The 23,323-nt window shown below is 37.1% G+C and overlaps 1 protein-coding gene across 2 annotated transcripts in view; it reads right to left on the reverse strand.

Moving 5' to 3' along the window:
* Window positions 1-23,323, reverse strand: part of uhrf2.L (ubiquitin-like with PHD and ring finger domains 2, E3 ubiquitin protein ligase L homeolog) — a 91,852-nt gene that overhangs the window by 26,062 nt on the left and 42,467 nt on the right. For both annotated transcript variants that reach the window (XM_041567060.1, NM_001097915.1), the window contains 7 exon segments: window positions 22,576-22,826; window positions 18,370-18,588; window positions 4,877-4,986; window positions 3,961-4,147; window positions 2,638-2,761; window positions 678-785; window positions 108-212 (listed from right to left, as the gene is read on the reverse strand). In XM_041567060.1, coding sequence (XP_041422994.1) covers window positions 108-212; window positions 678-785; window positions 2,638-2,761; window positions 3,961-4,147; window positions 4,877-4,986; window positions 18,370-18,588; window positions 22,576-22,826 — 1,104 coding nt within the window.

Here is a 23,323-nt window from a genome sequence, read left to right on the forward strand (position 1 = left end):
TATTTGACATTTTGTCATTTTCTTTATACTACCTGCATATAAGTGTCCATTTATTTCCCCTCAAATTCACGTCAGATTCCAGACAGAAAATATCATGAAATACATACCACTTCATCTTCAAAACCTCCGGCTAATACAAGAGAATAGGCTCCATCATTGCTGCGCCCATGGATGCCGCCCACATGAGGTCTGTGGACACCTGCTTCACTAACCTGGGGGGGTTAAAAAATAAAGTTAATTATCTTAATGTTCCCACTGCACAAATAAAAAATAATAAGAATATCTTGTACAAAAAGATTTTTTACACACAATAAAAATCATTTTTCTTTTAACATGTGCCTAGCACACAAGACCACATACACTAGACATAGAGCAGGCTACCGACAAGCTTGGCAGACTCTCTCTTCAAACACTGATTTTCATTTCCTTCAATTCTGGCCAGAAACTGGCAGAGGCACATAAACTGAATTATTTATACAGCATTATAATAGGAGGTTAATACTGAAAAGAAAGGTTTATAAGTGATAAGACCGTCAACGGAAGACAATAAAATAGCTACCTCGTGGAAAGACAGCATTGCAACAAATAATATAAATTAAAGCCCTGCGACTAAAGCAATACATTTCTAGGAAATATTTCTAATATGATTTTCTTAAGTATATTCTGTTACATAATACCTGCACTCTGAACTTCCACGTAGCACCAACAGGGACCCCTGGGATAGGGCCATAGTGATTGGATGGAACAATAGTGCATTCCTTTGTGCGGCCAACACAAGCCATTCCCTAATATAAGCAAATACAAAGGCCCACAGTCAATTAAAACTAAAAATAATTTGATTAAAAAAAAAGAAACAAACTCAAGCACAGATGAGACAAATCTGGGACTAAGTTTGGGTTTCTCATATAATGGTAACCCTTGCAGTTTGGATTTCATTTTCCAGAATGCTTACCAGCCCTCCACCCCCTCCTCATATGTAACAGAAACACTAAGTTTGTCCAGGTAAAGTAACCCATAAAAACCAATAAGATGGTTGTTTTTAAACAGATGAACAGTAAATTATATTGGCTGATTGGTTGCTACAGGTGTGTCAAGATACAGGCCAGTAAGAGTTAATAAAGCAGGCCATGGAATTCAAAAACCATTCTGCCAACACCAGAAACAGATATTTAACAGGCCTCTGTTCACTGAGGTCTGGAGTCAGTGGTGTAAAGGAGTCACAACATGTGATGCCCTGCTCTAAGCTCTGGCTGATAGGAGCCATGCCACGTGGGGGAGTGAAAGCCCACGTAGGGGTGGACCTATTCACATTAAGCTCCCTCATAGATGACATGTAGGTCAGACCAAAATACAAACACCTCAAACTCCATACCCATTATACCAACGCTATAATAAACTGGTAATTTTTGGATTTACTTTGGTGGGAGTTCATCTCGGTTGTTTCTCCTTGCCTCCAGGACCAGTAAATTCAATAATAGAGTTAAGTATAGGTTTTCTGTGTTTTTCCCTTTTATATATTAAATATTCTATGTAATATTTGAATGTTTGTCCTTTTTATGCAACATCTTCTTGTTCATTTGAATTATTATACATGTTATAATATTAAATATAAAATGTAATTAAATTTGTCTTTGATGCTCCAAAAAGAACCTTAGCCTGAAATGAAATGTGTGCCTTAGCCGTCTGCATGCTGTATGCTGTTTAATCATTTAACTGCTGGTAGGAAGAGTGTGTGGTTCACTTACATTAACCCTTTTTCTGATATGAATCTGCAGCCTCTCTCATTGCCTAAAGTTGAGAGTGGTGGTAGAAGGTTGTGTGGATTTTGTGGGCGTTTTTTGGTGTTTGGGGTGCTGTTGCGCTAGTCTAACCTGTGTGCAAGGTGAGTGAGAGACTAAGCTAGTGAACCCATGGCCAAACCTAATGTCATGTGCAGCTTGAAGTGGCGTAATTGTGACAAGATGATTAGATCATTAGTAAAATTTATAGCATCCATACAGCCATACATTTATTGGAGTATTTATTAAGAGGTCCGCAAAATCTTAGCGTGGTGTTGGTGGAGCTCAACCAAATTCATTTCCCCTAATGGTCGCTGCTATCCCGAGATCCCGGTCACTTCTCTATAGGCTTGTGCAATACATCAATAACCTCGCTTCTGAGCGCTGATCCAAAGTAGGGGAGACGCATGTAATATCAAAATCAGCTTCTTTATTTAAGCACACATAATCAGATTACAGCAGTGGGGTGCAAACTAGCCTGTATCTTGGCACTTCCTCAGAATTGAGGAAATAAAAAAGTGGATTTTGATATTACATACGTAATGCATAATAATGGAAGAATATAGTAAGTATATATAAAAGACTAGGATAATAAAGAGGTTGAGTGAGGAGGAATAATAGTTTGGAAAGTGGGCACACAGTCTAAGGTTTTCTGGTGGGCCCCTGGCATCCCAGTCCGACACTGTGCAAGTTCATGTTCCAGACAGATGTTCCTGTCAGAATCAGAGGCTAAGACTTTTTTCAAATAGTAAGGGCAGCCATACCATATATGGTCCATCCAACACTATACATCCATTTGGTCTATCTTAACTTTGAAATGAAGTGCAATGCAAATGGAAAGAAAATTCACACACTGTACCTTTCCCCAGTCCCTCTGGCTTTCAGTGCTAGCGGAGGGCATCTTTGCTTTCTTTTTACTCTGCTTCAGTTTTTCACCTGCTTTAACCACTTCTGTGGCATCATTTTTACAGGAAGGGCAATACCTACACCAGGACATATTGAAGTTAATTTAAAAAATGTTTCCGTTAACTCAATTGCTTTTTAAATCACAAGTTTGGGAGGACTTTAATTAACTTGCACTTGTTAAAAATATGTTTTATCAAACCTAGCATTTATGGAACCAAGGAACACATTTCTATGAATTATTTACATATAATGATTTAAAAGAAGGCATATATCAATCGTTTCAGTTAACCAACTCCCACCAGCAGTGAACATATGTATACAATTAAGACATTTCTTGACTGCTCTACAAAAATTGTACTATAAAGGATTTACTGCCCTTTTAACAGTGACAGTGAATGTTACTAAGCATCTGCTGGCTCATTATTGTTTGCAAAATAGAAGACAATGATTTAATTTACGGTTAGTTCAGAGTTCTCTTCATGAGTAAAACACATACCGTTCATCAAAGCTACAGGGAATGTCTTTGCAAGTGCCTACTTTTTTTGGAATTTATGTAAAATTTATGCAACCTGATTGTATTCTTCTGTAAGAAAGCCTTGATGTAGAGATAAAAATTAAAACTTGCAGAGCTGTTGGTTACTGGTGTAGAAATAAGACAAAAATGACCCCTATTTAAAAAAAACACAGGTCTAAAAATTATTTATGAATATAATTGCAACTGACAGCAGTATCAGTCCAATTTGTTGACTCTTAAAACAGTGTTGCAGAATCCAGCAATCCCTTGGTTGAAACTGCATTTCCAACAATGACATACAGTACATACTTCTTAACAGGTCTGCTAATCCACAGTGCAGAGAACAGATTGGGACAGATACTGCTTTCAATTTCAGACTTATTTACAAATAACGTTAAACTTAAAACCACTGAAAATCAGTAATGAATGGATTATAAAAAGTTGCTTAGAATTACATTTTCCTTCATCAGACAAACGTTTGCAAGTCACTTGGGATTGTTGAAACTGGGCATGATGTGATTTCTTATGAAAAATAAAACGACCAGTTTAAAAAAAATTAGATGATCATTTTAACTTCCTGCCCGGATACTTAAAGCACAGTGCAAACAAAAAACTATAGAGCGACAGAAGATAGCTTTCCAGTAATCGCAACAAAATAAGCTGGTGCAACAATCAATGAAAAGGGATCAAAACATCATATACACCACATCCCTAAAACATTTAATACTACCTTACATTTTATGTCACTAATCATATAATTACCAGTCTTCATCTTCTGGTATCTTTTCCAAAGGCGGATTCAGGCAGTAAATATGGTAGGCCATGTTGCATTCATCACATAGAAGTTGCATGTGAGCATCCTGCTTTCCACCGCACACATAGCATGAACAGAACCTGCATTCGGTTTCTGGATCTGCTTTGCAGTGCTTACACTCAGGCCCACTTTTTCCTGAAATGGAATGTGTATTAAGCACTCAATATAAATATACATATTGGTTTAGAACTGCACAGAAGTCGCTGATCCTGGTTTCATTCTTAGGGTAACTGCTGTTCCAGCTCCAAGTGCAATGAGCAAAGTTTTCCTGCTCTCTGTTTTGGTTCACTCCTTCAAGGTTTCTATTATGAAGTATACAGTATGTCACAAATGTAGAAGATTTTGTTAATTTTTAATTCCAAGAAAACAGATTTTAGATAAATGAATAAAAAAAAGTATCAATATATGAATGCATTCACCTTTTTAGGATCAAAGGCAATTCTACCAATACTAAACTAAAGGGCAACTATAACTGCACTCAGAATTACTTAAGGCTTCCCTAGACATGGAGAACTGTAGCCTCCAAGCTTTTCTCTAGTACTCTATATTGCATACCTCGCAACATTTGGAAATGAGAAACAAAAAGTTTTGCCTGGCATAGAGTGGTGTAATTTTTTGACCACACCCATTTTGTGGACACCCCCCCTAAATACCACGTCCATTTTACTACATTTGGCAGGTTATGGTAGAAACTTTGATCTCCTGCATTGAAGCCAATTTATCATCTTTTATTGCAGCCACCATTAACTAGATATATTTCATATTCACTTTTAATTTAATTTTTCTGCAATGTATTTCAGTATTAACTGTTAAATCTTTAGCAAACTGAGCTAGCATGATATATAAAAAAAAACAACAACTCACTTTTGAATTCTCCATCGCCAGATGATAGCGGGTAAGCTCCAGGCTTTTCTATTTTGTATATTTCATCTGCAAAATGTATCTTGCAGTCATCTATTACATCCACAGGGCCACTATAATAAAAATGGTATATTCTAAAATGTCTATTTTCTAACCTATACATTTTTGATCATTTTCAAATTAAAAAAATAAATCTCTATTATAAATCACATTAACCATAAAAAAATGTATGAACATTCCAAGTGACTTCCTATAGCCAACTAGTGCAATTAATTAATTTATAATACAGGTCTTAAACATTTTTTTCTTATCTTAGTCTCATATATTTATCACAGTTTACAGACCTGTTTATAAATAAATACATAAAATACATTATATTATTGTTAAATATGTGCATCCAGTAAATGTCAAATAGCCAAAACTATACCCCAACTGCCATTTAAACCAAAACTATACCCCGACTGCCATTTAACCTGAGCCCCTGCTTTGGGGACCAATTAGCAATTCTGGAACCAAGGGCTCAGAACTAAATTGCTAAAATATCAGTAGCAAAAAAGCCAGTTCACAGGTCCGCAAATTGATGTTATTTGCAATTTTACACAATCAAAATTAAAAACATATAACCAGAACTGCAATTCAACATGTAATCCTAGGAACACAATTTATGTAAGAGTTTGTACATTTTCCCAGTGTTTGGGGGATTAACGTTAGATCCTCCCACTAGCAGCAGAGGTACAATGAGAGTGCACCGGGGACACCCGCTAAAAAAACCTCTAAGGGTTCTGGTGCGAATAGCTGCCCCTGCCTGACTTTTAATTCTATAGAGAAAGCTGACCCTGCGGTCTGGCCCTCAAAGTGGCGTCTGCTTCCTCTATAGTTATACCACTGAGTGGTAGGTTACTTGGCATCTGAAGAAACTTACCCAATGGTGTGTTAATGTTATGGGGACTTAAAATGTAAATTCCAAACCGATTATGTTGCAAGAGTTAAATTGTAATTTAGATGTTCCCCATATGATTCCCCATAATTTTTCATCCAATTTCCAAAGTGTATGAAAAACTGCCTTACAAAAAGCTAACAGGAGGCATTTCCCTTTACGTTTATCACATGTTGCTCTAGATAAGGCCTTGTTATTAAAGCTGGCAGAATAGAGGTGCACTAATATGTGACTTGTATCAGGAAACAGTGATAGGAGTCCAGAAAAACAGTTTAATGAGCAATAATACGAGTGAGTGCTCATAAGACATGCATTAACTTTCCCTCCACACATTAAGATACTTGTTTGGTTTCTGCCCTAGCCTTTTTGGTCTTCCATCTATTTAAAGGAAAACTATACCCCCAAAATGAACACTTAAGCAACAGATAGTTCATATCATATTAAGTGGCATATTAAAGAATCTTACCAAACTGGAATATATATTTAAGTAAATCTTGCCCTTTTACATCTCTCACCTTGAGCCACCATTTCGTGATGGTTTCTGTGCTGTCTCAGAGATCACCTGACCAGAAATACTTCAACTCTAACTGTAACAGGAAGAAGTGTGGAAGCAAAAGACACAACTCTGTCTGTTAATTGGCTCATGTGACCTAACATGTATGGTTTGTTGGTATGTTTGTGAGTACAGTGAATCCTATGATCCCAGGGGGCGGCCCTTATTTTTTAAAATGGCAATTTTCTATTTATGATTACCCAATGGCACATACTACTAGAAAAGTATATTATTATGAAAATGGTTTATTTACATGAAGCAGTATTTTACATATGAGCTGTTTTATGCAATATCTTTTTATAGAGACCTACATTGTTTGGGGGGTATAGTTTTCCTTTAATCTAACAGGGCTCTCAGACTTCTTTTCCTTCCACACTACTTGACAGACAATTTTTGATCGGAGCTCTCTCCTGACCCTACAAAAACTGGCTTATGATGACCAAGAGTAAAGGGTCAGATAACACACCTACACCATGCAGTTGACCCCTGCATGGAGTGCAACAAGAAATCACAGCTGCTGCATTCATAATTCCACCAGCAGGATAGATATTGCTATTCTACACATACAGAGTTGGCCTATTTCTTTTATTCAGGATTATCATTGTTTATAAAAAAAATATTTGATTTACAAACTGATATACTCAGGCCTATTAGCCTTTTCAATAAAGTATACAGGCCATTCATAAAAATCTAGATGTCAATTTAAACAATATGTGTAATATCAACAGTGCCCAGCAGATGTCAGTTAAGTTACAATTATTTCACAGCCAATAAAAAATCCCTAGTGTCATTATTTGAGGTGAAAGGAGCACCCTCCACTCATGACAGTCTAAAAGCAAAATTACTCAAGGTAAAGTGATGAATCTGGCACTAAAGGAAAGGTGTATTGCTAAGAGAAGACCAAAGCAAATAAGGCTAAACAAAGTTTTAAGCCTTTTGTCTCTGAAGGGTTGTTCATTGGTTGCTATGGTTTAAATTAGCTTAGCAACCAGGGTGTAGTTTGAATGATGTAACAATGACAAAATTGAAACCTCACAGAGCAATAGTTATTTGGCTGCAGGCGTCAGTGACTATTTAAAAAGCTGGAAAGAGTCAGAAGAAAAAGGCAAATAATTAAAAAACTATAAAATGAAGATCAATAGAAAAGTTGCTTAGAATTGATCATTCTATAACATGTTAAAAACTAACTCAAGGGTGTAACATGCCTTTAGACACCAGTGCAGTATTGGGGGAATAAAGGACTTTTCATATTAAAGCCTTAATATGGCAGTGTTCTGGCACCTCTGTTGTTTGAAATAGAGCAGGCAGTGAAAAAAAGCCTTACATTGCAGGAACACATTTATATTGCACACCATTTTTCTTGCAGGGGTTTACAATATGCAGACACTGCAGCTTCAGAGGGTCTGAATGATGCCTAAATTAAATTTAGTTTGCGAAACAGGTCATGTTTGTGAAGGCTTGGGGAGCCCAAAATCTATTTTGCTATGGGGGCATAGGTCTAAGTACATCACTGAATACATCAACAATTTCCAGGTTCAGCTTCATTATTAAATTGACATACATCAAAATCTTTACTTCTATAAAGATCATTACAACGAAGACATGCAAGCATTTGTACATATTGTATATTTATTTACAGGAAGCTATTGGCATAGGTTATTCAGGAAGCTTTAACTCGATGTTTATGATTATCCATAAGAGCCAGTGCTACCAGTTACATTTAAAGGAAAATTCCAATCCAAGGGGGGTGCCAAAGGCTAGGGCTCCCCCAAGGATTTTAATGACTTACCTGATACCCCAGGCCGGTGCTCCCGTTAGCAGAAAACTCCCACCAGCGTAGGGCACTAGTCAGCAAGCAATCCTCTTTCTCCCTTCTTTCTTCAGAATCCAGTGGCCAACAAATGCAAAGTATAATGAAAAAGACAGCTTTTTTGTTTAAGTCCGGCTTTTAACTCTACGCTAACTCTAGGAAGAGGATCGCTCGCTGGCTGGTACAGTTTTCTACTAACCGGCACTGGCCCAGAGTATCAGGTAAGTCATTCCAATCCTTGGGGGTGCCCGAAAACATTTTTTTAAACAGTGTTTAACTATAAATGATGGTTCTCTGCATTAAAATACCAGGATATAAGATGACTCCCCCTTTGGGTTCCATGACCCCTATAAAAGCCTGTGACCTTTTGCCTTTATGTGGTCATAAAAGTCCTAGATGACTTAATACCCTTACATTTTTACAGTGGATACATTATTCCCTGTGTATGCCTAATTCATTCAGATCTCCAAAGTCATTTTATGCGCTCATAAATTCAAATGTCCCTCTAAATCGTTCTTTTGCTAAACTGTAGGGCTGGCACCCCATATAGGCTCAAAGCAGTGGAGGGGAGCCCACTATGAAGGCCAGGACTGTCTATCTGTCTTAAAAACATTTGTAAACTTTTAATAAGGATACATGACATTGAGCAAATGGTGATCCATAACATATGGCCTTTTATCTACTATCTTCACACAGGGCAATAGTGGTATTTTCCATGAGCAGAGAAAACACTAGGTAAGCCTACATGGCTTGAAACAAGACAGTCTGACATACAAAAACTGTATGGTTTGCTGTGGTTTTTTAAACATATTATATGAAAAGACACTGAAAAACAATCCACAGTAAAAGCTAGGCTGCCACTGACCAAACTCTCTCAAAGATTCGATTTGTTTTTTATTTTGCACAGTTTATTTTTGAGTTGAACAATCACAGACAAAATCACGACTCTCTCCATCATCTGTTTAAGAAATGAAAATGAAATGGAAATGAAATGTTTCATCAGATGTGTGTATTAAAGGGCACCTATCACACCCAAAATCAAACACATATTAACAATCTGACCAGTACAACATAAACACGTTTAATCAAACTATATATATATATTCATGCTCCTGAAATTTGCATATTAGTGTCTCTGTTATAGTCTCAGTATGGCCTCCCTCAGTGAAAGAACCCATTTGACAAAGTAAGGGATCTTTTAAAACCTGCAGTTTTTTTTCAAAAAAAATAATTTATATATATATATATATATATATAGATTTGTTCGTAAGGATCCGCACACCACTATTTTTCATCAAATTAAGTGTTTTATTCGGTACATAGATCTATGTACCGAATAAAACACTTATTTTGATGAAAAATAGTGGTGTGCGGATCCTTACGAACAAATCTCTATATGAATTTTTGGACCCTGCACCCACAAAGATCATACCAAGTCCGGTCTTCAGAGTGCGGTCGTTTGACACAGACTATATATATATATATATATATATATATATATATATATATATATATATATATATATATATATATATATATATATATATATATATATATTATATATATATATATATATATATATATATATATATATATAGTTTTTTGAAAAAAAACAGCAGGTTTTAAAAAATCCCTTACTTTGTCAAATGGGTTCTTTCACTGAGGGAGGCCATACTGAGACTATAACAGAGACTCTAATATGCAAATTTCAGGAGCATGCTCAGATTGTAACACTGCTTTGAGTATTCCACCCAGAATGTCTTGTTTAAGTAAACTCCTCCACTAGAAGTATCACAAGATTTCCCTATCTTGTCCCCTGCTGGTGATGTTATTATGCAAATGAAGGGCACACACTTACTGTGCGAGATGTCAGAGCTGCAGTTGGCTGGGAAGATATAGGTAGGAGGAGACCGTGAAATCCAAGATGCCTGCCTCAGCTAGAACTGCAGAGGAGATAGGGGAGATCTTGCAGAAGGGATAGTGAGCTGATCATTTACATTATACAAACAATTCCTAACTGTTTTAAAAATCAGATTTCTTGAACTTTCACATAGTGTATATACTTAGGAAATGATTTTAGTTATGATTTGTGCACTTTAAGAAAGAAAACTCTTTACTGGGGTTCATAACACTACTTTTACACAAAAGTACAAGTGTTTCCTGAGGCTACTGATAAGTAAAAAATCCAAATTTCAAAACATTTCGAAAATTGTTTGTAGAAATTGTCAAAATAAAACATGTATAAATGTACTGTTTCTTGTATCGAACATCTGACAGTTTCTCAAATGCTCTGAACAAGAGCCAGTAAGAGAAAAAACATGACCTCAGCAACCACAGAATCCAAATTTCCACGTAGCATGAAGAAATTTAATTCTCAAAGAGGAAAACGCCACATATCTGAACTTCAAGGCTTTGCTGTTTCATACAAATACTTTATTAAAACAAGTAAATCATTGCCTGAGGACTAAATATGTATAAAGTACATTTATAAATCTGTTAAGGTTTTCTAAACAACCAGTATATGAGAACATGCCTATTTCCACACATACTGTAGTGTATTTCTTTTTAATTTTAGCATATTTTAGCATATGTAGCTGTTGCCTTACACATTATAGCTGCAATAAGTGGTAGGAAAGACATTTTCATCAATTTAACATGTGTGTGCCTCTTAGTCCAGTGGTGTTTGGTCTAAAAGACTAATGGAAGCTTTGCAAGCACCTTTTAATTCCATAAATACACTTCCAAAATGGTGAGATGACACCACCTTCATACACCCCAGCTAATAAATGTATGTGATCTATTCTCTGGATAAGAATATGGCAATATTTCTATAATTTGGAGTACAACAATTTACAGCTACTAAAACATTTTAACAGCGGAATGCATGGTGACAAAAGGGGTTGTTCATCTTTAAACTGTCTTTAGTATAAGAGAGTGATATTCTGAGACACTTTGCAATTGTTTTCATTTTTGTTTCACTTTGAGTTATTTAGCTTTTTTTATATAGCAGCTCTCCAGTTTGCAATTTCAGCTGCTAAGGTCCAAATTACCCTAGCATACATTGATTTGAACAAGAGACAAATATGAATAGGAAAGGGCCCGAATAGAAAGATGGGTAATAAAAAGAAGCAATAACAATAACTTTAAGTATACCCCCTGAGCTATATAAGTATATGACAACTCAAGCAGTAAATCTTGTCTCAATAAAATGTTTTTGTAGCAAACTACAATAGAGTCTATGGACTTTTTTGTGGCACATTGTTTCTGCTTTGGGGCTAGGCAAAATCACAAGGATTTTTCGCTCAATTTACTGTTACACACATTGCCCTGCATTGTTAGAGAAACTTTATCACATATATCAGAAACATCATTTATTTTATGTACGAGAACACAGCCGATTTGGAAAGGTCTATGTCTCCTGAACGCGGCAATACCAAATATATATAGTTTTATGGAGATTTCTCACTTGTATAGATCAAAATCTACAAGCAGTACACTACCAAATTTCCAAAGCACCGCTCCCCAAATGGCATACTTCTGATTTCAAGGCCAAACATTCCGCTAACAGTAGGTTTACCCTAGAAAAATACCCATTATTAGAAAGAACAGATTCTGGTGACTCAAAAATGGGTAAATATATCGTTGTACTCCAAACTACCAAGCTGCAATTGTTTCCTAAAGTTATAATGTTTTATAGAAATTGGAGAATTTTTTGAAAAATGACCTCAAAGCTTCCAATCTACAGAATCATATCTCCCACACATCATTAGGTATCAATGTAAAACACCCCAAATATGAAAGCCTGGGGTCCACTGAACAGTTTGATGCCAATATGTATACGTGTACCCAAGCATGTGGTATATAGGGGCCCTAAAATGTAGACACCTCATTTGAGCTATCAGTTCTGTAATTCCAGATACTGCAAAATCAGCAGATTTACATCGTTTTGGGGGGGGGTCAAAAGTATAAAAAAGTAGGTTCACCCCAGAAAACCATATATTTTCGGAAAGTACACATTCCCACAAATCTAAATTGAGTATGCATGTCTTTGTACTCCAAAGTACCAAGCCCCAAACCATTCCTAGATTTGGTGATTTTGGCGACATTTCCAAAAATCACCTCAAAATTTCAACCCTACAGCATCGTATTACCCACATACTTTTAGGTATCAAGAGAAATCACCCCAAATATGAAAGCCTATGGTCCTCTGAACAGTTTGATGCCCAATATGTATAGGTGTATCCAAGCACGTGGCATACAGGGGCCCCAAAAGAAAGACCCCCATATGCTCTGTCATTTCAGGTACCGCAAAAGCAACACATTTACATCATTTTAATTTCAATAAGTTTTTATTGGGGTTTTTTCAAGTTAAATTACAGCTTTTGGTAAAAGCCTAATATATACTTTAAGTAAAAGTTTTTACATTAACACATAATGACATTAATAATCACATTAATTATTAACATTTGTATAGAATTGGTCACAAACAATATGTTTATACAGTGTTCTAGTAATAAACATATTTCAAAACATTGTTATAACAAACCTTATTGTTTGACTAAATACCTCTATTAATAGTAAGTCAAGGAAATTTTTTTAGAAAAGCTATAATTTTTTAAGGTGATAAAGTATTATAAGTATATATCTGTATTACACCCCAATGGTGGGGGAAATATACTTTTATTATAACAAAACAACTACAACTACAAATAACAGTGTCCTTTTTGAATCAGTTGCTGAGAATTAAGAATAATTCACTCTTTTCACTCTTTAAATTATGCAGAGTCAATCCACAAAACAGTATCTCTGTGAGAGGATATATGGCCTAAGATCAAAGTTCATATAACTAAGTGTCTGGATAAACCGAAGACCATAGACATGCCCTTACCAGAAAGGATTGAAGGTTTCCTGATTTTATTGCCCAAGTCTTTTCAGCTTGGAGGTTAAGTTCTACTCTCTTTAGGATATCATCAAGTTTAGGAACAATTTTTGACTTCCAGTTTTCTGCGATATAGGATCTAGTCACTACAAATATATGATTAAATATCAATCTTTCCTTGGGAGGCATGTCCATAGTCTTAAGATGTAAAAGGGCCATGTGAGGGGGAATATGGATGAGATTTACTGGGAGCTTTTTAAGAAAAACTTCCACTTCTTTCCATAACCCTTGGATTTTAGGACATTCCCAAAAGATGTGTTCTAGAGATCCTGTTTGGTTACAGTCTCTCCAACAAAGTGGTGCAACCTTGGCATCAAACTTGGCGATTTTTTCTGGAGTTAAGTACCATCTCCATATCATTTTGAGTAGATTTTCGTGATGAGACACACAGTGGGAGGATTTTTTCAGTGAGTTTACTGCCAATTCCCAGTCTTCTTGGTCTAAATCTAATTGAAAGTACTCTTGCCACCATTTACATCATTTTGAGGGGGGCAAAGTTTGTACTCCAAAGTACCATACTGCAAAGCTGCGCTAAAGGCTGTGGTTTTTATGACATTTCTAAAAAATCACCTAAAAATATTGCAATTGGCTGCATTTTTCTCACCCAATTTCTTACATACAATTGTAAAACACCCTAAATATTGATGCCAAGGGTCTACTGAACAGTTTGATGCCCAATATGCATAGATATACCAAAGCAGCTGACCCCAAATACAAATAGTGCATATGAATTTTCTCGGCTGCCGATTCACCTTCTGTGAACAAAGACCTTTGACTGCGCATTGTGTGCCACAAGACCCTCCTAACGGCACAAAGACCCCCAAACCATATATTTTTGGAAAGTACACATTCTGACGACGGACCCAAAATTGCTAAAAATTTGTTTGTACTCCAAATGATCAAAGAGTAAATGATGCTAAAAAATTGTAAGGAACAACAATGAAAGCATAAAAATCACGAAAATCAAATACAATTAGGCAAATCAATAAAATAACAAAATAACTGATCCAACAGCGTGGTTAGTGGTCAGAATGCTTGATCCACTAGTCACACTGGTAAAGCAACCGTTTTTCTCGGGAATAACAAGAGGGAAATGATAAGAAGAACTAAAAAAAAATGAAGTTAAAAAGATCCTATAAGTGTGTGTTTGTGTATACATGTGTGTGTTTGTATATACATGTGTGTGTTTGTGTATACATGTGTTTACAGCTCTGACAAGTGTATAAGTGTGTGTATATCTGTATGTGACTCTGTAAAATACAAAAAAAAGCCAGAAAATTTTAAAAAAAAACTACCTTTAGTTATATGTGTGCTGTGTATGTGTAAATGCATGTATGTATGTGTGATTGCATGTATGTGTGTGTGTGTAACTCTGTAAATAGAAGGGCACTTACAGTTTTTTTGGAGAGGAAGGGATCAGAAGCAGATCTGCAGACTCCAGGATCGCAGAGATCAACAACAGGAAATGCTTGGGCGGAGCTTCCCACGAGGTCGGGTCCAGGAAGAAGCAGCACAGGGGGAGCAGCAGACAGCAGCCAGGATCAGGTAAGAAGTCGGGTCCTGCGACAATCGCAGAGCAGGACCCGACTGGCAGCCCCCTAGGCTAGTTGTTTAGGGGGTGGATGGGCCAGGAGAACCTCTCTGCACTTCGATTTTTGCAGAAGTGCAGAGAGGCAGCTGTTTAAAGAAAGAACGTAGCTCCTACGTTCTTGGCACATGCAGCCTTTTTTTAAAATAACGTAGGAGCTACGTTCTTGGCAGGGAAAGGGTTAAGCATAAAGTACCAAAGTACCATGTATAGTTTATTTTACTACTTGCGTACAAACACAGGCACAAATAATAATAAATCTGACTACCAACAGATAATATCTGGGTGCTTTGTATCCCACATAAAAATTAATAAACTATAAACTTATGTGTATGTCCTTATATAGACAGTGGGAGGGCTCAGATCCCTTTGGTTGATGTGGAAGGAGAGGGGAAGGATAAAATGACGTATGCGTTTGTCGCGGCACCTTTTTTCCCGGTTGTGCGTCTTTTTTTTTTGTTTTTGAGCAAATCGAAACCAGGTGTGTGGCAAATTTTTGACACAGTTTCGTGAAAATGTTCGGCACCAGCAAAACGCAGAATTTTGCACCAAATCTGTACATGGCAACATATTTTGCTAATCACTAATATAGAGGCTTTTAAACAGAATGCATTATGGTTAGTGGAGACCAAACCACAGTTAAAATAAAAGAAGTTTCATGTATTCCAAAAAAATCAATCCACCTATCGCTTAGCCTAGTTAGTAAAAAAAAAAAGTACATAAAAAAAGGCATTTTTACCACACTAATCATTGGACTACTCTCAAAGCTCTTTGGACAATTGCCAGAAAAATATACATACGCTACATGCAAAGTAGAGAGGATGCTGAATTTTAAATGGTGATTGAAGAGGTCACAAGTGCTGATGTTGCAGTGGGATGTCCCACTAAATAAAGGAACTTTGAAGCAAACATTACAGTTGTCACTTAAAAAAATAAATAGCTACACTGAGAATACAGTAAAAGCTGATAATGTTTTTGTATAAGTCAATGGAAATTGTCTCAAGTAAATTTATTCCCCAACCATTTGAGATTTTTAGCCTCCTTAAAATAAATGTAACACTGATTTCTGCTTGCATGCAACTTTTGTTTTGCATCCACCACTATTCTTGAGTTTTTACTTTTAAATAAGATAGTGTTCAAGAATAAAGATTGCATAAGAAAAGTCACATATGTTGTGCTGTGGTTTTTGTTTCTATACAATTAAGTTTTTCTTTTTTTCTCCTCAATCTCAAAATTCTTAAAATAGGTCTTCCCATCTACACTAGGGGAGAGTGCGAAATGCAGATACAATGGCCATGCACAGCAAAGGAGATAATGCTTAGAATAAGGTTTTCTTTCATCATGCAATTGGAAGCATTATTGACTTCCCCTGTTTTGTCATATACTCACTAAACTGCTTAGGGCAGTGCTGTCCAACTTCTGTGGTACCGAGGGCCAGAATTTTTCTTGCCTACATGGTGAAGGGCTGATAATGGAAGCCTGTGCTGACCACTCACCGATATTAAACCACACGCACTTTAAACCACACCCATGTTACCACAAGACCATGTCCATATTAATGGTGGTAACACACCAAAAAACCAAATGGTTGGTGCTCACTACAGAGATATTACTCATCACTCATATGTGAAAAAAGTTAAGTCATATTAAGACATACCCTTAAATCCATATGAGGCCTCCTCCTCCGCTGTGGATAACAAAGCACCCCCCTCCCAGCACATGATTAAACACCATAGGGGCCCCTAGCAATAATAGGCTATGCAGAACGTTCCCTACAGGGCACTGGTGGATATACCTAATAGTGATGTGCAGGTCGAGGAAAACTCGACCCACACCCTACCCTAACCCGCATGCTCCTCCACCCGCACCTGACCCTTACCCGGCACATTCCCTCTAGATGTCATGAAAGGAGGCTGGGCCTGCACAAGTATATAAATTGAGGAGCGCAGAGGTGGAAGTGGGACAGAAGAAGGCACAGGTGGAGAGAACGGAAGCTAAATCAACAATACCTAGGGACCTGGCAGAAATAACTAACACAGGGCCTGGACTAACACAGGGCCTGGACTGCAGTCCTCCACAAGACAGGGGCAGACCCCCACCCACCACTCCTTTCCCGCAAACCTCCCACTTTGGAGGAGTTCTAACCTATCCATCTCATTGATCTCGCCAAGGGGACATTAAAAAATTGGCGGCTGCTCTAATTAATGACGCTTTTAATAGCTGTCAGGGGCAACTTGAGGTTACACACCTACTTCCAGCTATAGGAGGCTTTTTTAGAACAATTCCGGACCCCATCAGTGTTCGTGAAGCACCCAATAGTAAGGCTTTTATGCTCTGAAATTGGTATCCCAAATGTACTGGCTACTAGTCAGAGCCCCAACAGCTGCTTTTCACCACACTTATTATAAATGGAAAAACATACTTGTAGACCGGGGAGAAGAACAATGGGAAGAAGCAACAGATAAATGTGTAACAATTAATAATACCCTTCCAAGACAGATACAATACAAAATCCTACAGCAAGTTACCGGACACCGGTGAAACTACATGCAACTGGCAGAAGAAACAACAACAACAGCTGCCACAGTTGCCAAGCTGGCTACAGCCCCCAAATTAAGATTTCCTGGACAACTGTTACATTATACCTTTCCACACACCTGGCCCTCCCTCCTCTGTTGCCCCTCCCCCCAAGGCTGCCTACTTTGTTGTTGAGCTGTTACAGGCAAGTTTCAGAGCCTCCTCAATATAGAGGTACATAGAATGTACTGTGAAAAAAAGTGTATTACTTTGAGATGGATGGGCCCTAAAATACCCACACAAACAAGCAAAAGCTGGTAATTGCTACTCTCCCAACAATTAAACTGGGGTGCACAAAAATGTGGCATTTTTCTATTCAGGAGCAATTGCTCTTTTTTTATGTTTGTCCAGTTTGAAATTGTGCTTTTTTTTTGAACCCTAAAAATATTTTTCATTCCTTTTATTACAGGTATTTATATTTCATCCACAATGTTTGTCACAGCTTAAGAAAAAATAAAAATAGTGTTTATGTTAATTCTGAATTTGTTCTTGAAAAAACAATTATATTATTTCCATTCATACAAAAATAATTGTAAAAAAAATGAATGTAAAATGCTTAAAAAACGGCATGGCAACTAGTTTGTGAATCTGAAAAAAACAACTGGCAATGAAAGTTATGAACACAGTGTTATTTGCACACTAAATCTTTACTGGTTGCTATACACCCTCATATGCTATCCCATGTTATCAGTGGCATAACTATAGGGGCAGAAGCCACCCCCCATGGGGATAGAGGAAGTTTGGGAACAGGGGGGCCTGGACCACAGGATCTACTACCTCAAAAGCTGTACAGAAATCCCCTCTCCCCAGCTGCTCTACCACCTAAGACCTGGTCGGGAACAAGGAACTTAAGCAGGTGAGCGAAAATTTAGTTATAGTAAATTATACTAAAATGCTACAAGCGGATTTCAAAACAAAGTGATAACGCACTTAAGATAGGAAGGAGGGCAACATTTACATTTTAAATCTCACTGAATGGCAAACATCTTACTCAATAGGAAACAAATATGACTGCTCACATCTCTTGAAAGAACTGTATTTAAAAATTACACAGTGACAAAACTGTAAACTAGAAAAATTATAGTGGCTTACCCCAAAAATATCTTGGCGAAAACGTCTTTATTAGTTCTTGACATTTCCTTCAGGTTGGTTATTTCAGCATCAAACCAGAATCCCCGCTCCTCTGGAGTTTCGACATTGTAATTCACCATGACTTTGTCACCAATTTTGAGATCACTCCACTTTAGTAAAGTTCTTGCTCTTGGCCGCAGGTTGGACAAATCCATTTCAACTAGACCATTTTCTGGATAACTGGGAATATGAACACAAAACAAAAACTAAGTAGGAAAAAAAATGTCTAGATTACTCAAACTCTACATTTGCTTTCACCACACATTCCATGGTAGATTTTGAAAAGACGTGCTGTTATGGCATTCAAGATAGCTGGAACAGTTACCTTTATCAGGTATAAGGAGGTCAATAAATCATGTAAAAAAAAGCTAAAATAAGTATGGAAAAGGGTATTGCAGCAATGAGCAAAATGAATCCGAAATTATATTTTAAATATGTAAATATTAAAAGGGGGGCACTTAAAAGAGAAGGAAAGGCTAAAATTAAGTAAGCTTTATCAGAAAGGTCTATATAAATACACCAGTAAATCCTCAATGTAATGCTGCTCTGAGCCCTCTGTCAAAAGAAACAGAGCATTCATTTCTTTCTATTGTGTACACATGGGCTTCTGTATCAGACTTCCTGTTTTCAGCTTAAACCTCCAGGGCAGGGCTTGAGCATGCTCAGTTTGCTCCTCTCCCACTACCTCCTCCCCTCTCTGCTGTAATCTGAGCCCAGAGCTATGAGTGAGCAGGGAAACTCAGGCAGGAAGTGATGTCACACCAAGTGAATATGGCAGCAGCTAACCTAAACAAACAGAGAGAGAGTCTAGATCCGTTTACTCAGGTATGGTAAAGCATTCCGCTGGATAACTAGTGTTATAGCTTGCACTATTGTGGCTAATCTATTGGCAATAAACTGCTTTGGTACCTTTCCTTCTCCTTTAATATCAGAGGGGGGTCAGTTGGTAGATGAAAACAGGGAAAATGCTAGGATTCTGAACTTATTTTTCATCTGTCACAATTAAGGAACCAGCTAATAAACGTTTTCTTCTTAATAGTTCCAATTCTAGTAATTCAACTACTGATCCATGGGTCATGCAATAGGAAATTTAACAGAGACTACAACATGTAAAGGTAAACAAAGGTCTGGGACCAGATGGTGTTCACCCCAAGAAACTAACAAAGCTTAGCTCTGTGATTGCCAAACCTCTTCACTTAATTTTTCAGAAGTCATTGAAATCTGGATGTAGCCAGGAGGCTAATATGGTGCTGCTGCTCGCTATTCATAAAGGGATTTTGTTCTTAGCCTCAAAATTATTGGATGGTTAGTCTGATGTTAGCGGTGGGCAAGCTTTTAAAGGGGATATTAACATATAGGATACTTAACTCAGGCCCTAATTTGTGGGCAGGCCATAAAGGCCTGGGTCTAGGGCAGAAATGAGCTAGGGGTGGCATTGCACCCGTTTACTGCATCTAAACATGCCTGCCCAGTCTCAGCAATCGGGAGAATTGAGAAGTAGGGGCTGTGCAACCCCGGGGGGGGGGACGTGCAAGCGGGCAGGAGTGTGCTATGAGTTTGGGCCAGCATGGTTTTATGCAAAACAGATCTTGCCAGATTAATTCAATTGGACTCTAGAATGGCAGCGAATGTAAACTACTTTGATTATGATAAAGCATTTGATATAGTACCACACACAAGGTTACAGATTAAATTAAGGAATATTGGCCTGTAACATAGTATTTGTACTTGGATAGATAACTGGCTGAATGATAGATTATGAAAGAGTGGTGGTAAATGGAACATTTTCTAATTGGACTAGTGTTAGGGGAGTGTACAGCAGGGGTCTGTCCATGGTGCTTTGCTTTTTAATTTGTTTATTAATGATCTGGAGGTGGGCATTGAAAGTACCCTTTCTATATTTGCAAATAAATTAAACTAAATTTCAAATCAATCAAACTAAATTGTGCAGAACTAGAAGTTCCATACAAGATCCTGCCGCTTTGCATTGAGTGATTTGACTAAATTGGAAAACTGGCCAGCAAACTGGAAAATGAGGTTAAATGTTGGTAAAAATAATATAAATGTGAGATATACATTAAATGATAGTGTGTAGTGGGTTTCCTTAACTGCGAAGGATCAAGAGGGTTTTTGTAGATAAAAAATTCTCTAATTCCAGATACTATCATTCTATGGCTACTAAAGCAAATAAACTCAAGGGAAAACATTTTTTTTTGCCTTTTTATGGGTCCCTGGTAAGGCCTTGCCTTGAATATGCAGTGCAGTTTTGGGCTCCAGTCCTTAAGAAGAATATTAATGAGCTGGAGAGAGTGCAACTAAACTAGTTAAAGGGATGGAAAATCTAAATGATGAGGGTAGATTGTCAAAGTTGAGGTTGCTTTCTCTGGACGCTTGTAAGGGGACATGATTACTCTTTAGTACATTAGAGGGCATTTTAGACAGATAGCCAGTATCTTTTTTCCCCCATAAAAACGGATCAATGCACCAGAGGCCTAGACTAGAGGAAAATAACTTTCATTTGAAGCACTGTAGGTGGTCCTTCACAGTGAGGGCAGTGAGGTTGTGGAATGCCCTGCGGGATGTTGTTGTTATGGCTGATTCTGTTAATGCCTTTAAGAGGGGCTTGGATGATTTCTTGGACAAACATAATATCATAGGCTATTATAATACTAAAATCTACAATAAGTATAGATATTGGTATATATAGTTTATATGAGTGTATGGAGGGGCTGATGTGTGTATTTATATGTGCTGGGTTTCATTAAGAGGGGTTTCAACCCAACTTAAATATGTAACTATGATTTACTGGAATGATTACAGTCATTGTCATGATGCAAAACCCACTTACAACTGAGCTTCAACCTTATGATAAATGGTCTTGCGTTACAACACATTTCTAAAAGGTAAATGCTTCATGTTATTTGTTATATTATCTATCAATATTGCTGAAATGGAGATCAAATATCTATATTAAAAAAAATCAATTAACTGTTCACAAGACAAAGCAGTCAAGGGTTTGAATACTTCTGTAAGATATTATCATTAAAATTCTGTATCTAAAGCACTTTGCAAAACTATAATGAAGATCGTGTTATGTCCAAACCAAACTTTGCATTTTAGTCCTAGTATTAAATAAAAAATATCAAATATCAAACATACCAGCTTATTTATACATGTATAGTTTTGGGAGTGTAGGTTTATCACAATCCATTATTTTTACCATATCCTAATATGTATATTCATATTTTAGTTATAACCATAAAAACAATGCATCTGAAAAAAAAAGGCACCAGTTGTCTTGTCATATGGCTGAAGGTTCAGCTTTGGTTGGCAAAGCACAAAGGAGTCAAATTTGAATTTTATAATAATGTTGAAATTACTACAAATACAGATCAGATTCTTGGATTCACTGCATCCCTGTATACATACACCCCTATAGGAAATGATGCAGTGCAAGCTGGAGTCGTTCAGTCTACGTAGGAGGAAAAAAAGAGGGAGAGGCATGCGCAGCAGAAGTAGTGATCAAGGAAAGGCGTGTAGAGAAAGAAGAGGCATGTCTGGGGTGAGGCTAAGGCAGGGTAAGGAATTTAAGGGGAGGTGCACAGAATAGAGAAAGATGGTGGTATCGGTGTGAGCAGTGGGTAGAAGGCATAGGAAAGATCGGCTTGTGGGCAAGCCATAAGTCTTGAGTGGTGAGAAGTAGACAGGGGAGTCAGTATGGAAATAAAGGAGATATGTGGCCAAGGAAAGCAGAAAAATAGCCTTTGAACAAGGGCAGATCCAAGGTGGATTCCAGAGGAAGTAGAAAGGATGGAGACCAGTATAGTGAAGGCAACAGAGTCAAACTGAGGGTACAGGACAGAGATGAGTAAAGATTTAGCTGGAGACAAAAGGAAAATTAATTAGGAGCACCTTATTACTTCTTAACATATAGTTTAGATCTAATGTGAGACCATCATTACAGCCAGTATACATCAGTATTTTTGTATGTTTGATCTAAGTGTTACAGAATATGTTAGTACCTTTTAAATATGTAATGATGATAATAAATAGGTTGATGTAATTCTGCAACTTTAATAATATTGTGTGTCAATGTACAAAGTTTTTTTGTGGTAGAGCTGGATGTTTGCATTTGGGAATCATGTCTCTAAATAAGACAAGACTTACTCATCATACTTGATATGATAAATAACATTTTCATTGTCATCCAAAATGTCATTGTAAGAAGTTGAAGGGTTGGTATCCACAACATTTTCTCTTGAATGCTCCAAGTTTCCATTAGCCACTCTGTAACAATGGCCACCTTTCAAGTAAGCCTTGCCATTCTTCTGTGCTTTTTTATTCTGGGTGACATTCTCCACATGCGCTTCAAACCAGGATCCTATACTGACATCACGGGCATCGACCAACTCGTTAATCTAAAAACAATTCAAACTTAGATTAAACAATTAACACTGTAATTATTAATCATCTCACTCAACTGAGATGTACAACAATCTACAAAAATTTAACATGTGAAAGCATTAAAGGACACCATCTCCTGATAAAAGAAGATGTCGGTTTTCATAGGCACATTTTAACAGCATCGTAGAATATGAGGTCACTAAAAATATATCAGTGGATCGGATTCAGATATCTGAATATTTTGCTTCAAATAACCAACTGCATCAAAGTGTTTTGTTAAATGAAAACTAAAAAAAAAAAATATTGCTAGAAATGCTGCATTTTTTTATAATGGACTTACTGCACTAGCATAAGGGTTGCCAGCCCTGTAACAATAATCCATGCCTTCAAAGTTATGCACTGTAAAGCCTATCATTCCCTCATGCCAAATCAACTTTTGGAATATTAGTGACACTGAATATTTTCAGTGAACTGCTACTGAGAAGCTACGCTTAGTAGTCACTTGAGCAAG

The sequence above is a fragment of the Xenopus laevis genome, chromosome 1L (assembly GCF_017654675.1).
Source record: "Xenopus laevis strain J_2021 chromosome 1L, Xenopus_laevis_v10.1, whole genome shotgun sequence".
In the NCBI taxonomy this organism is placed as follows: domain Eukaryota; kingdom Metazoa; phylum Chordata; class Amphibia; order Anura; family Pipidae; genus Xenopus; species Xenopus laevis.